Source organism: Vanessa tameamea, chromosome 20 (assembly GCF_037043105.1).
Source record: "Vanessa tameamea isolate UH-Manoa-2023 chromosome 20, ilVanTame1 primary haplotype, whole genome shotgun sequence".
NCBI lineage: Eukaryota > Metazoa > Arthropoda > Insecta > Lepidoptera > Nymphalidae > Vanessa > Vanessa tameamea.
This window is the reverse complement of record NC_087328.1, coordinates 5,581,945-5,598,800: the sequence shown is the minus strand read 5'-3', so window position 1 is coordinate 5,598,800 and position 16,856 is coordinate 5,581,945. Positions and strand designations below refer to the sequence as shown.

Below are 16,856 nucleotides of genomic sequence, written 5' to 3'. Positions count from 1 at the left end.
AAGTTGTAGTCTTTATTTATTTTATCTCCATACATATAATCAATTTATTAAATTAAAATATTACAGGTACGATCCAAATTACGATCTACTCAAAAAACCTGCATCACACTACAGTCAAGGCACCAATCATACTAGATACCAGGACACAAACTATAGCACTAAACAGGAGATTTACACACGCACCCCGATATCACCGCCAACGCAAATGCCATATCCAACAAAACGGCCCTATGATATGCAGAATCTATCATTACCATTAACTAATACTGTTTCTGAAACACTAGATAAAAATCACACACCCTCCATGTACAAATCTAATTCACAATCCCCTTATTTCGATAGTAGGAAAAGTCAGCAACAACAGGCAGAAGATGATAAAATCGAGAGTCTATACGAAAAGCAACCAAACTACAATCCATTCTTACAAGATTATGGACAGAAAGTTGAACAGAAGCATAAAGTAGATGAAGTTAATCAGCCACCTACTGATTTAAATAAAATATCCATTTATAATGAAAGTTTTTCTGAAACTCGAAGTGACTCAAAACCATTAGCCGATTCGAGTGTGTACGGAAGGGAATTATATGGCGATTTAAATAACAAGATAACTAAACCAACAACGTCAATGAATGACCGATTAGCTGAGAGACGCACTCCAGATGCTTATAGAAGATCGACAGCGATGTCTTCATATAACTCTGAAAAGATCGGGGATTACGAAGACATTTATGCAGCCTACGGTAACGAAAAAACATATACAAAATCACCAAATCCATCACGTGATGCCGTTAGTCTATCTAGTAACAAATCTCCGCAAGAACAACCCTTTGGTTATGTAAGTTTAATTTACGAAGTTACTTTATTATATAGATTTTTTTTTCGATTATAAATATTTTATTATTTTCAGACGCAAGAAAAAGTTTTTAGTGGACCCTCGGTTTTACGTAGGAAGAAGATGCAAGCAAGTGGCATTCAGCCACCGATGCCACGACCACATAGTGCCGATTTCCTAGAGTATGAATCAAAGAACGAGGCTCTCAACAAAACCATGCCGGCACGAAACACTTATGATCCACCGAAACAACCACAACGTCCTAAGTCTAGCCTTGATATCAATTCTTATTACGATCCTAGTTCAGATAAATATTATTCGGAGGAAAGTTATGCACAAAAAATGCGACAATCGGCACAATATTTACAACAGCAAGGTCTTGGACCAAAAAATATCCAAATCCCCCTAGAGAAATATGCAAGTGGACTTGCTGAAAAACAATTACATTCTCCATATGCTCAAACTATTAATAATAACTACGAAACCGAGTTTAATGTTAACCGTAATATTCGTGATAATGTGAGTTACAATTCAAAGTACAGTGATCTAGAAGGAATGAATTCTAACTGGACTTTGAAGGAAAAAGATCTAGAAAAACAGAAAGATTATTTAAACAGAAGTGGAAGTGTAATGAGTGATAGTTCTAATGTTAGTGGTTTTGTTAAGGATACTAACAGATATGACCCGAATATAGAAGGATTTATAAGATCAGCAAGTGCAAGACTTCCTTCATCTACTGAAAGAGATGGTGAAAAGAAGGTACAACAGGTATTACCAGTAGAAGTTATAATAGGGCAATAACCTAAACTAATCATTTAATACACTATGTTGAGTCTGCCAAAATTTGTTTCGATAATGTTGTAATTATATTTTCAGCGTGAGGAGTCAATGAAAAGACTTTTGGAATGGAAGCAAAGGATGTTGCAGTCTCCGCTTACTAGAAAGAGCACACCAGCTACCATTTCTCTAGCAAGATCTTTAAATCAAAGTAGACAATCATTGCGATCAGATCAGTATAAGCCTAAGTCCTACAAAAATGCATCTTACAACAGTTATTCTTCAGACGATGAAGGTAGGATTCATATTTTCAAATAGTAAATCTAAAAGTTTTATTTTCAAAGGTTGACCTAACATGAATTAGCATGAAGAAGTTCTTAGAAAGCTTCTTTACAGTCAACCGAAGACGTCGAAAAAAGCATGTAAATATTATTAGTGCATGAATTTAAAATTTATTCTATATAGTAGAAATAAAAATCATTACATGTAAAACCAAGACATATACCTTATCTTACATATATAATTAAATTTATTACAGTCTATTACCATTGAGACATTTATTAATATATTATTATCAACAAATAATTGTATTAGTTTTATATTTAAAAAAATACATTTATTTATAAAATACTATTACAGAATATAAAAATGCCACAATATAATATACCTATTTTAAATTATATTTTATATTGTTATAATTATACATACATATGTAATACTTACAATGACCACACAGTAGTATATTATAATGATGACTTCGCTTTAAGGAGAGGTACCTTCCTGCCTGCTGGGACATAGATACTAACAAGAAATTCAATTAGTTTAGTACCGGTGGTGGGTTATGGAGTTTTAATTTTGGTGTCGTTGTATGAGTAGATGCATTACTTTAACATTTATATTTATTATAAAGTAAAAAATTAAAATAAACACTAACAAGATAATAAGCACATCACCTGCGGCAAGTGTCTTCTTACTACTTAATAAAACGATAATAAATATTTATTAAAACGATGGTTTCGCTTTTGCACCCCAGAAGAAACACCGGGCACTGATCTGCAAAATACGAGAGATATGCAGGCAGGAAGGTCCCATAAAGCTAATGTTACTAGCCCTACCTTAGAGCGGCTGACTTCTCCGCACGCGCTTAGTTCTACTTCACTTGCAGAATGTACTTTCACCAACCAAACCACAACATCCGTTACGGAAAACACGTACGAGAATATTTTCTGCACAATTTCTGTCCCTAAAATAGTTACCGACCTTGACAGCGGTGACGATGAGGTTAATAAATGTGACTTCAAAAGTAGTGAACAAGAAGTTTTACCATCAACATCTGGATTATTAGAAAACGAAATTGCATTGTCGTGTGAAGCACAAGTAAGTGATAATGAAGGCTATGAAACACATGACAGTGAAGCAGAATCAGAAGCTCATATTGAATATACAGACAATGATTTAGACGAAGTTTTACTAGCATCCGATAATGAAGTTGAAAATTTCAGTGAAAGTATCGAATTGAAAGTAAATACAGATGTGTCTAATCTAGTCGCAGACGAAAAAAATGCAAAAAAGTCGGAAACACCTCCAGTGCATCCATTAGGTGAAGATCATTATTTGCCTATGAGCCCACGGAAAATGTCAACTATTGAACCTGCTCATAAAACGATATTAGAAAATATTAGCGTATTTGATCAAAGCATGCCTCTTAACTATGAAGATAATCCTTATGTTGAAATGAATGTAGGATTTGAAGAAGATGATATGCAAGCATATGAAATCGTTTGTGTTAATAATGGAAAAGCAGAGCCAGTTTATATGGAGCTAAGTAACGTGATATCACAAATAAAATCTAATGAAGATTTAGTAAAATCAAATAATATATCCGAGACTGCATCTAATTTTGCTGATACTAAGGATCACACTTTAAAAAGAAGTTCAAAAAATCAAAAAGAAAAACTAGACTCATCTGAAGCTGAAGAAGAAGGTTCAGTTGATTTATCTTTTCGTAGATTTAGTATCTCTGATAATTTTCGACCTGCTTCTTATTATCTTGGTGGCAGTAGATCAATATTGGAGAGACAAGATAGTTTGGATAGTGATATAGTACCGCCTCCTCCAGTACCGAGCTCTTCGCCTCCATTTGATGACTTATTGGACGAAGAACTGTCTAAATACATTTTAGATAAACTAGATAAATCTGATATTTCACAGGATAATTCTATAATTAAAATGTTAACAAGGGAAAATCAAAAAATGAGTATAATTAAAAAGAAAACGACATCTTTAATGATATATGGCAGTAGTACTTCAATACATGATAGTATTTCAAGAGGTGAAAAAATTCGTAATAGTAGAGCAAGTCTAACTAGCGAAAATAGTAAATCTATCGAAGTTTCTAGTACTTTTTATAATAACTCAATCGTGGATCAATTTAATAATAGTGGCAACGAAACAGACTCTCTAAGAAGTATTAATCAAAATAAAGGAAGCTCAAGATTGTCTTTAGAATCAGATGTAAGTAGTAAATTTGAAGCATCACCATCAAATCACTCAGATTCAATAGCAGATCTGCGACATTCATACGAAGAACCGAATCTCGAAAATGAAATTAAAAGAAGACCTCTTTCTAGTGATTCTATATATGAACTTAATGAGTCAGAACATCTCATTGACAACGAATATTCTAATGTTAATTTAGATTCCTATTTACAAAGTCTAAGAGCGACTACAAGTGAATATGATAACATAGTTAATTACTCGCCATTAAATAGAATAAGCACAAATAGTAGTTTAACATATGAAAGTAATTCAATAAGAAATAATGAAAACGTCGTTGTTCATCACCGGTCTTCTAGTACACCAGTAAGCCAAAACATAGCCTCGGTTTCTAATGAGAAAAGAAGTAGTCTAGAAACTCAAAGTAAATGGTATAACGAAAATGGTATCGCACACGCAGGTTCACAAAGTTCCAACAGCTCCATTGGATTACCAATTTCGCCTATTTCTTTCTATCGAAAAGAATATAATGGTGATACAATCAAAAAGAAAAATTTAAACAATAATGTTTTAGCTGATAAAACAAAAGAATTTGATACTGAAAAAATCTCTTTAAGGCCTAGTTTAGATACACCTGGTTCTTCAGCTACGACCGGATTTCATAGCAGAGAAAGCTCAACGGAACATAGTGCACCATACTATTATTCAGATCTTTCGTCTCAGGAACATATTAATGTCCTCCCTGTTTCACACTTTCTTAAAAATACGAATATCCATCGCAAATTAAATAATCAAAGACGGAGGGGCTCCATGCAGAAAAAAAACGAAATATCACATATACATAATCCGCTACGTAATAATCAAGTAATAATGTCTGATCACCAATTTGATTTAGCGGCATCAGCAAGAAGTGTTTCAGTTGAATTTTTAAGTGCAGTTGAAAAATACCCAGACATTGATTTAAAAAACATATATGAATCTTCAAGCAGCAAAACTTCAAAAATCCCAGAATCAATGAACCTTATTTCTAGTCTTAGTTGTAAAAAAAGTATGAACAATAAAAATTATGAAAGAATTTCATCGCCAAGCCGGAGTATGATAAATCAAAGTAGTGCTCAAACCAGTACTTCAATGAAAGTTTCATCAGGAAGTATGTCTTCTCATTGTAGCGAAAATTCATCTAACACTGTTTATTATGATGCCGAAGCAGAAGCAGGTGCTTATGAAAATATTATGTACCATGGTGAAAAGCACTGGGATGAAGATAATCTATGGCGAGACAATTTGAGACGAGTTTCTCATCGACATGCTCGATCCATGGATGATTTAGATGCAATGCCTATAGAACGTTCATTATTAGATAGGTCTCATGTTAATGCTTCCGCAATGAATAGTATAAAACGTGTAAAGAAAACAGTTTTAGATAAAATGAAATCAAATACAACTTATGTTAATTGTGACATCCAGGCTCAAGCTCAAAGAAATAGAGACAGCAAAACTCGTAAAGAAATAAATCCTCAGAATGAACTTAAGAATGAAAATGATGTTTATGTTAGTCTAGCAACAGATTCTGAAGTATGCCAGGAACAAACTGATGAGGGGGTATATGAACAGTTAACTATAGAATCAACTGAGAATTCACTTCCACAGAGTAACTTAGTACATGAATCATCTAACAGTGGTAAAAAAAGGCGTCAGTTCGAAATCGATAGAGAAAATCTTAGACAGTGGGATTTGATGTCTAGCGGTCTCATGAAAGGTGAATTAGGTCGCGTGCGGAGTGCAGTCGTAGGTATGCGTGCAAGTGAACATATAGGGAGTTATAGCATGGACAATGGAACTGACAATGCAAGCAATGAAGGTATCCTATAGCATACTATGGTCCTGTAAGGTACACTATGTAAGTTTTATTTCTATTAAGATTTTAGCAAAAATCAAAATATGATATGTAAATAATTTGGCATTTTTATGTGGAAATGTTATCTATACTTTTTGTGTATCTTTATTATTTAATTTAAGGATGGGTTAAGCAAGATAAGGTGTATAAAACATATTTAGCATGCGAAACTAAACTTGGTCTGCGTCTATTAACTGTAAATATAATAAAAACAATACTAATATGTGAAAATGAGCACTTTATCATGTTTTACCATCAATATCATTTTTATATATAAAATAGTTTAACTCATAAAAAACATTAAAAATTTAAATAAATTAAATATTAATATAGAATATATGACACTTTTAGCTTCTATGACGATGTCAGGCACGAATATCGAACCAAGCCCAAATAACAACAACAATATTAATCACACAAACCAGCAAAATTTGTCAAAAAAAGCATTTCTCGGAAGTAACACATCTATTGGAAGGAGTAATAGAGATGGCAATATACCAGTGCGAGCTGTTAGTCCAAGAGTACGCTGGGTTGAGGAAAAACCGTCTAATGACCAATACGATTCGCAGCTGATTACAACCTCGCAACAAAATGTGAGTAATATTTTTTCACTTTATAATTTATACTCTAATATTTGTTTAATAATTTTAATGAGATTATAAATAAAGAATATTCTGGTAAAATAAGGTTTAATTGACAAAAAAATTCTTTGTCCGATTCAGTTAAATACAACAATGGGAGCAGAAGAGTCGTGGGCAACGGTTAGGTCTCCATCAAGAGTTCAACAACAACCGATTAAAGCGGTGAGCCCTAGGATACGAAGGAACACTGAAAATGATGATATGGTATATAATTATGTAGTCTTAGAAACGTACCTTAGTGAATGTTATATTTGTTTAATTAAGCTTCATTATTGTTTGTTTTGCTTTGGTTTTGTTGCGTTAGCGTAAGGAGATTCAAAATCAAGAAATAAGTGAAGTACCAACAGCCGGTGAACTTCTTGGAAGAAGTCATGAGGAATTAGTTCTGCTTTTGATTCAATTAAGAAGACGCCATGCGGCGACTCATCGTGCTATTGAAACGTGCTGTGCTCAAATTAGTAGCATTGAGGTGCTTTTTTATGCTTTTATGTTTCGTTATGTTTATTTTTTGTCAAATTATTAGTTTTTGCTTTGTGTTACGTCCATTACTTTGATATATATTTTTTCATATAATTTTCATATTAATTAAATTTATACTTAACTGTAAATCATTCAACTAAACACAATATATGATGAAAACACAATTTGATAATATATTTCAGGACTGTCTGAGTTCATTAAAAGCTATGGAGCGAGAAGAAAGTTTGCAACGCTTAGAACAGTTGAAGATGCAACTCATGGAACTTGAAAACCAATACGAAAAAAGCAAGCCATTGGTACAATTAGTCGATAATATGGTCAAATTAGGATCATTGTATAATAGACCAGGTTCTACTATTGAAAGATTGGAAAGAAATCAGCGTTTACGGCAAAAGGTCCTCGCTGAACATGCTATGGAGCAACAAAGGTAATTGGTTTGAGTAACTTAAACTAAAACAAAGTCTAAACTTGTCTATAATATAATTTGACAGGCGCGATAAAAATATTTTCATTAGAAACAGTGTAATTAAAATGTTTGTATTTATATATTTTACCATACAATTTATATTTATAGATGGTTAGAAAGCGCTGCAGCTGGCAAGCCTCTTGAAACAGAAGCAGCTAGAGTGAGAGTTGCAGAATTATGGGCACTAGAACAAGAATTAGCCGATGAAGCTGCAATACTGCAGGGTTTGAAAACTGATAAAGACGCCATCGATTCTCTTCTTACTGGTACGTGTTTACATTATGGAATCATTATTAATTCAATATTAATAAATGATAAACAATAGCGATTGTTAGGAAGTAGAATTATTTTGATGTGGTTTATAAGTAAATGAAGAAAGTATTTTTTTGTAATTTGAAAAAAGAATATATTTGTCATTTTACTAAAATAATAGTACGTAGAAAAGTTAGTGTCAAATTAAATGTTATGAATACTATTATATTGCAGGAGTTCGCAGCAAACTCGATAGTGTCAGTAGCAGGTCTCAACAATCGAATAGCGGTTTGGAAGTGGAGCTCGCCCGAGTGCATGCCATGCTGGCGCACAATTCTAAGGTTTATAAGGTTTTCATCTATACCATGCACTTTTTTATTTCATTAAATAATATAACTTTTCTTAACAATTTTTTTCACTTTTTTGTTTTAATTTCAAAAGTGTTATCACTAACATATTCATAAGTTAATTTTGGTCTACTATTATACGAGGCATTTTAGTAGTTTTGTAAAATAATTTCCCATGGACCATACAATCCTTTGTAATATTTCCAATTTTTCCACATGCATGTCAGTTTAGAAATTCTATTATATTTTCTCACTTTTAATAGTCACGATAAAAATATTATAATAATATTGTAACTAGCGACAATCTACAATCATCAAAAATGTATTGAAAAGTTTGTCTAAGATATGGAGATATCTACATATACATTGGTAAAATAGAAGGTTTTTAACAGAAATTGGAACAAACGGTGGCTGACAACGCGCGCCTGGAGCGCGAGCTGCACCACCTGCGGCGCGCGCTGCGGGCGCAACGCGCCAACGCGCACGCGCAGCCCGCGCACCCCACCGCCATGCTGGAGGACGGTGAGTGACTACATTTTGGTAGTTTTCGTTTCGATTTTTTGATTTATGATCTCATGGTATTTTTACCTCTTATTGATTTTTATAGATTTATATTTCATCTCAATTTTGTATGAGTAGCTTTCAGGGAGGTATATAAACTATGTTTTTTTGTTCGAAATATGATAAGTAATTTTGAGAAAACAAAGTATGGTTCTAAATTTCAAGCTATGTTCGTATGACAAATAGGTTATCACCGCTATTACTTTAGGCATTTTCTTACCAATTCATCCATAAATCAAAATCTTAATATTAACATAGTACATGTTTAGATTAAGATTAGTATAGTAATATTTAATAATTATGTATTAATAATTATTGTTTTATATGAAATATATGTACCTAAATTTAAATTACGTTTTTAGAAAAAAATCTCAATTGTATAAGGAACGTGTGGTTCCGTACATGTTAATTTTAAAATTTATAATTAATTAAAATAAAATTCAATTACAGAGGTAACTCGTGTTCAACACCTAGTGTCGGCGCTACAACGTCAAAGACAAGAGCTGAGCCGTGCTGTTAGACATCTGACGCAACAGTCCCATGCACTGCAAACCACTCACGATTCCATGCCTGGTTAGTTTTTTTTATATTACTAACGTTACTTGCAACAAAATATCAGTCTTTCAATTGTTTCAATTGTCCTTTTAGCTAAACGTCCTGGCAGGAATCCGACCACATGCTGGCAAGAAACTAACTTAGACACAGGTCATACAGTCGACCACGGTCAATCTGATTACGATTATGAAACGGGAACTCCAGTTTTCCCACCTGGACATTATGGACAAAGCAATGTTGAAACACCACTCTATGTTGATACTAGAACACCTGGAATGGATGTGGCATCGCCAATTAACAGTGAAGACATGCAGCATACTGCTTTTGGTAAGCGTGAATTGGAGTGTGGTTAATATAAATTTATATCTGTGTTATTAGTTTATTGTTATCTGTACTGCAATTCCATAAGAACTCATTTCGCATCTCTCCTATGAAATTAATATCGACCAAAGGTGATTATTTTCTTGTGAAATAATTGTAATAGCCAAAATCGGTACGACTTCTAATATTTTACGATCGTGGTCTGTGGTGAGTTTAAAGTTTGATCTTATATATATTTCTGATCGGAAGGTAGTTTATAATAGCATTAAGCTCTATAATCTTTATATTTTTTCTGATATGTTAATTATTCATTGAAACGATTTATTTTAATGTATTTTGCTTATATAATATAATGTGTTATAATAAATAAGGATTATCATTTTAAATAAATAGACATTCAATTGGGAAACTAATTTATTACAGGCAATTTATCGAACGTAGAAAAACAGGAGATTAAAACTGTTCGTATTGTAAAAAGAGAGAGTGAAAGACGCCAAAGAGATAGAGAGCGATCCTTGCAGCCGATGTCCGATTGGACCACCAACAATATCACTGCCAACCTCGACCAGTTCCTAGAAGAAGAACTAGTTCAGCCTATTAATAACTACCGAGCTTCATCCTTGCCTAGAACAGATTACAATAAATACGAAGAATATTATACAAAACCACAGAATGTCGAGCCTCCTAATTATCTTCGATTGAACGATAAAAATATGGATCAAAGCCCGAAGTACCCATCGAGCCCTTCCTTGTCCAACTATGATTATTCTCGTGATATGTCATCATTAAGCAGCAGCTACCATAAGAGCTATGACAAATACGATCGTACCGTTTCTTTGTCAACCCAGTATTTGAACAGTCCAACTGATAGTTCTCGGACGTTGACCAACGACCCAATGTCGAAAACGAGCAGCATTGTCAGTTTAACGAGATCCAATATGGAGCTGTCTCCTATATTTAAAAGCGAAGCCGCGAAGCAGATTATAACTGAAATGTCAGGAGAAAACATCAAAAATGGTTCTATGCACAGACGACAAGTGCCAAAAGAAAAGAGAAGACATTATACTGCACCGCATCATTTAAGCGCTAAGACACTTAATGAAATGCCTAAGGATATGTACAACCAAGACGTAAGTTCCATTAATAAAATTAAGGCTTAAAATAATAATATCCAAATATTTTAATTAATTTCTAACTATTTATATGGGTTTGCAACAGCGATATTAAAAGTAATATTTTGGACTTTACTCCATCAATATATGATTAAAGCCTTTATCAATAAATTTCAGGCTCTGGGTAGGTCCCTGGATGACGCTGACATGGAACGAGCTTTAAGAGGAGCAGCACCAGACGTTGTACGGTCTGCCTTGCCATCTAGAAAAATGCCAGATTCTATTGACCAACTGCTGGCTGCCCCGCAGAAAATCATTATACCAGAGCGGTATATTCCTGAAAAGGTTAGTTAAAATTTAGAATTATTTTTTGACATGATGTAACTTACAAATTCATTATTTTATTTTAACAATCTCAGGTATGCTTGTTATGTAATTAATCTTCTGACCTCAATTTATTACGCATTTTGTCATTTTTTTGTTATGCTTCCTCACTTTATTTTATTCATCCTACTGAGTGACTATATAAAAATTAACGAATTTTAACAGTTCGGTGGCGTTCCAAAATATGCGGTGACACGACATATGAACGTATTACCAAATTAGTTGTCTCCAAATCGTTTTATCTTTTATAACACTTTACTTATATATTAAAATATCTATGAATATTGTTATAAAGATCTTTCTAAATATAATCTCAAGATAACACTCATAAATTTCTTAAAATATTAATATATAAGGTTACACGCACACATACATACAACATAATATTATATTCAAATGAATATGAAATATAGCAGCATGTAATGACTCACGAGAAATATGCACCTACCGTCATCCAGTTCACCTCGTACGTAGGGTAATAATATACGTCGAAATTTGGTTGCTTAGCATTATATATTAGTTTTAATAACCGACAGTTACGTTTCTCTACTGAATCCCTTATATTATAATTCTTATATGTATTTCTTTTATATTTGCAATAAGCTAAGTTGTTAATTGGTTAAAACAAATAAATCAAATCAAATCTCGGTGATTTTATAAATAATCTGCTTATATAATAATTATTTTATCTAAATGAAATAATCTAAGATATTTTGTTCATCAGCCTCCAGAACTATCGCCAGAGGAGCAGCAAAAACGTCAGGAAAAGGTAGAGTCTATCAAGAAGATGCTTACCGGTTCTTCTGCTGATCCCAGCAAGGTCAGTAAAAACACAATAAGTCAGTTGGAATTTTACTACAGAACCAAAGCATTTCATCTAACCTTGAATAACATTGTCGTCTATTCTATAACTTCTTATATCAATCAATATCATAAGTAAAATTAATCATACTTTTGAGTACGACCATTTGGCAATACCATTGAATCACTGGATAATTATTCTGCAATCACTAACTGTAATTGCTTTTTCATTTGTTTAATATTCTCTGAACTGTTAGAAATCATAAAACTGTCACTAACACTCTATAGAATACATTGCATTTTGCATAGTTCGCTCTGCTTTTACTGTTGTAAGGAATGCCCCCATATTTCATTTGCATGTGTATTTTCACTATTTTTCTCTTCATCAATTATTTCTCATAGCAATCTTATCTCTGTTTAGATTTGTAAACACTAATGATATATGATTAGATACACAGTATTTGCAGATTCAAATGTCTATATTAATTATAAAATTACTTAAAATACAAGAAAATTCTTATAAATTATTAGAAAAAAATTGGGACGTTCTTAAAACTGATTCACTCGGTATATAATCAAATTAATTTCAATTTATAAATAACAAAACCTACTACTACCTTTATTAGAATATATATAAATGGAATTTTATTATTGCCTTAACGAATACGATATAATTTGAAATACAAAGAGCCTCCCAAATTTTAATGAAAACAATCTGCAAATACAAGCTTGAAATAGCCGCTTCGAATGTTGGCTGTACATAAGCGCAGTGATTATTGTATTAGAGCCCGGACGGTGAAGAGAAGCGACAACGAGAACACTTGCTCCAGATGAACCAGATCCTTGCCAAGCAGGTCACCGAGATGAGCAAAATCATAGCTGGTGAGACCTCTGCTTTATTAGTTAAGCTGGTTTTGTACTTAGCCATTGAATGACATCACATGCTAAATGATTATTGTACAATTTTGTAAATCATAATTGTATAGCTTATTCATTGGCAGAATATGTTTATCTCATAGGAAGGAGTAGAGATAAACAATCCTTAGATATTCAATGCGAATCCCTAACAAACGGGTTTAGTGTTGTGTGTGTGTGCAGGTATGTGTTTCTTAATAACACGACACTACTTTACTTATTATAATTCTTATTGTAATACGGTGGTGTATATATATACACATACATCGTGTAAATACTATAAGTACCGAATACGTGTAAATACCGTTAGATTGTAATCTATCTAGCGAGAATGTAAGCTGTCAAAATATTGTGAATGGTGATTTAACTCAAAATAAAACGTCAAAAATTGCGATAGTTTAAAATATTTCGGTTAGGTTAGAGTTTTTATAATTTCACTTTAATTAACTACGGTTGATTATCATCTACCGAAAAGTAATGCGTTAAAATGTAAGCAGTAAGTTTCGGTTCACAATCTTTCGAGAGTTCACAATCTCGCGACTAATCTAACGTTATTTACAATTTTACTGTATATATAAATATATATATTTAAGGGTTCAGTTATTTATTTATCTTTCTCCTCCTGCCAATGGAATAGACTATATATTCAATTATTTACTCTCATACCAAATTTATTTAATTTTATTGCGTTTATGAACTTGTGGTGACGTTTTAATTTTAAGATAAAATGCAACAACAGAAATAATATAATTTCTTGTTTATGCGGGAACATTATCTGCCTTGAACTGCATACTGTAAATAGTTTTCGCCACATAGCTACCAGAATATTTGAAATACATAACGATACGTTCAATTATGTAATGATTTATGAAGCTGATGGTATGATGGTAAATTTAAAATTCAAATACTTATAACAGGTTACTTTTTAGAACTAAAACAAATTTGGAATTAATAATAATCATTTAACATAAGCAATGTTTTGACTTCATTGTATGTGTGTACTTCACTGTAGCTGCAGAATCCGTTTTATAATGATGATATATTGTGGATTTTATTTTTTTATTTTACATGTTTTTGCTAGTTTTGTATCGCGAGGATTATCAAAGCATGATACGTTAACAATAATTCATGGAATGTTTTCTCTTTGCTTGATTGAACGAAGGCATGATTTTTGTAACTTGCAATTCAGTATTTAAAATGTAAGATAATTTTAAAATCTCATGAATTTTTAAGATCCATCTCCTTAAGATGTTATTGTAACTTGCGTCAACTCCAAGTTAACTATCGAAGTGAAAATTAAGAATTTTCCGCCTCAATTCATAAGTAATCTCCACTATCATATATTTGAATGCTTTGATGATTTTCATTTTGATGTAACTAATATCACGTGTGTCCACGCATGTAACTATAATTCGCTTGACGTTTGCCCCTCGCAGGAACCACCGCCGAAGGGCCGTCCAGCGCAAACAACTAATCAACGAAATATACCACTTTTCATATCACGCACAATTAGACATATAGTTGACATATAGCATTATCATCAACAGGAAGAAAATAAATGATAATAAAATTTTGCATAGAATTTTATTGCTTTAAATTTCTGGCGGTCCTTAGAAGATTCATCCACTATATAAGAGCATGGTTTCGTTTTTTGCATTTTGTTGTAAGTAGTATTTTTTTAGTACCATTATTTGCATTATCAATTTGATTTTAGTAGAGATAACTGAATTTGATTTTAATGTTTTAGTTTTTTATAAAAATAAATTAATACTGGTATTTGTATTATCAGTAAAAGCCTTGGAAGAGCTGCCTCTACACGATAACAATGATGACTACGAAGACCGATCGCCTGATGTCGAGCTGCCGATTTATCAACAAAGGGATAATTTCTTTACATGAAATGAATATTCAAATTTATTGACCCATTTTGAATAACCGTGTTTACTTTGAATGATCGCTTTCTAATCTTATTGTCTAATTTAATCTATATTCATTTCAATGTATTCTTATTTGCAGATAATATCTCTTACAATTGACGTAGTTTAAACTAATGATTTTTTTTATGATATCATTGTTAAAATTGGAAGTTTTTCACTCTCAAAACGCAAAATATCTTTTGAGGTGAGGTCTCATCTGAATCACAATGTGAGTCGTGGCTACGTAAATGAGTAGTGATCTATATTAATCAACGTAAATCTAAATAAGGAAAATCTTGACGCCATTTATATGGCATATGTATGTTGTGTGAATTGCCTTCCCAAAAGCCTTCCTAAAATAAATAAAACATCCTTCGCTTTCAGCTTACTTACGTACATATCGTGACATATCTCTGGAGTAACAAAGTACGATCCGTGTCCCCGGGGTTGAGTTTCTTATAATAATTGCTCAATTTTATAAACATTCCTCCAATAAACTTTATTTGTTACGTAGATAATGTGTTATAAAATGAATTTCAAGCTGTTCATATTAATTCTAGGGCCAGTTGATAATAAAATTCTCATAATCAATTAATGGAATATAGTCTTCTATGTAAAGGCCTTCAATTGTTACGTTAGATGTAAGATTATATGACTTACAACGTAGATTATTTATAAATAAATTATAATTATAAAGATGCCATGTTAAAAAGTATACTTACTATAGTAAAGCACACGTTTAATTTAATTTCTTAAACGAATATAAAATGCGTTTTAGTATTGTTTCGTTATTAAATTATTATTAATTAAGATGTATTTTGTTAAACGAATTATATAATTTCAATTAAACCTCCTTTAGATATTAAAAAGATTTTAGTTTTGTGTCAGCCGTAGATATTATATTATGTAATCGTATTTGCACATAGTTGTCAATTGTAGGTACTTAAAACTTCTTATGAATATAATATACCAATGTATTTATCAAGACTATTATATTATAGTGTCGTATATCCGAATGCTTCGCGTATTATTTGTAGGAAGCAACGAATTGGAACACATGTGATAAACATTAATATACCTGATTTTTTTATGATATCACTTGTATACATCTTTCAATATATAAGTAACCCTTATATGTTAGACGTAGACAATTAGTACATGACTGTATTAGCCTATGTAAGCTTTAAATATTAGTGTTATGACTCCGACAATTGTATAACTTTGTTACTGTCGACGTTGCTTCACGTAGCTTTCTATTATTAAACGTTTTCCCGGAGTATGTGATGAATATATTATATAATTAGATACATCTTCGTTTTATACTCTTTTACTAACAAAACCTTTAGTTATAAAATTTTCATACAATATTGAAAAGTCACGAATTTAAAGTTATGTATGGCGATTCGCGTTATCCAATGCGACTTAAGCCTTAATCATCCCACGTAAACTATACTATTGAAGAATTTAAATATAATAAATTGGTAAAAACTATTAATTTTCTAGTAAATTATAGACTGATATAGTTTTTGCCTTATAAGCCTGTCCTTTAAAAGATTTCCTAATATTTCATTGTTTATATTGTCAATTATGTATTTGTCTGTCTGAATAAAGATAACATTAATATTGTTTATTTTTGTTTTATTTTTTTGCAATCCAATAATATGTAAGACAATATAATGCTTAGTATATCAATGAATACATGATAGAAGAAATAAAATAAAAAATAAAAAAGCTAGAGGATTCCTTCTAATGTGAAAAGTGTTGATGCCTATGTTATTATTCTTAAAAAAAAGTATCTCATAAAGAAGATATGCTGCATTCCACAAATATCTTTAAAAATAATAAATATTATCTCGAGGTCTTAATATCTTATCGTCAAGGAAACAGCAATATGTACTTAGTATTGTTGTGTTTGAAGGGTGATCGCTGTTTTAGCAATAAGTCCGTATCTTGTGCATCTTTCTTGAATGTGTTTATTGGTGTAAAATAGAGAGGATTTCATCTTGATTTTGAAGGGTAAGTGAGCTAGAGTAACTACGGGCACAAGGTTCATAACATCTTAGTTCTCAAGGTTGGCGGCTCGTTGACGATATTAGGGGTGGT

At 32.0% G+C, this 16,856-nt stretch overlaps 1 protein-coding gene across 11 annotated transcripts in view; it reads left to right on the top strand.

The window, feature by feature from the left end:
• The window catches only part of Kmr (kramer), a 61,070-nt gene extending 44,689 nt beyond the window's left edge, over nucleotides 1-16,381 (top strand). For 2 of the 11 annotated variants that reach the window (XM_026641497.2, XM_026641500.2), the window contains 5 exons: nucleotides 67-835; nucleotides 908-1,600; nucleotides 1,709-1,904; nucleotides 2,643-6,005; nucleotides 6,354-6,546. In XM_026641497.2, the coding sequence (XP_026497282.2) occupies nucleotides 67-835; nucleotides 908-1,600; nucleotides 1,709-1,904; nucleotides 2,643-5,977 (4,993 nt within the window). In that variant the 3' untranslated portion in view covers nucleotides 5,978-6,005; nucleotides 6,354-6,546. Of the gene's footprint in view, nucleotides 1-66; nucleotides 836-907; nucleotides 1,601-1,708; nucleotides 1,905-2,642; nucleotides 6,006-6,353; nucleotides 6,596-6,724; nucleotides 6,848-6,947; nucleotides 7,113-7,305; nucleotides 7,551-7,697; nucleotides 7,856-8,075; nucleotides 8,192-8,580; nucleotides 8,711-9,199; nucleotides 9,323-9,397; nucleotides 9,632-10,048; nucleotides 10,756-10,914; nucleotides 11,083-11,845; nucleotides 11,942-12,707; nucleotides 12,805-14,273; nucleotides 14,501-14,626 lie in introns of those variants that run through there. The other 9 variants (XR_003369148.2, XM_026641503.2, XM_026641502.2 and 6 more) reach the window with 9 other exon arrangements.
• The last annotated feature ends 475 nt before the right edge of the window (nucleotides 16,382-16,856 follow it).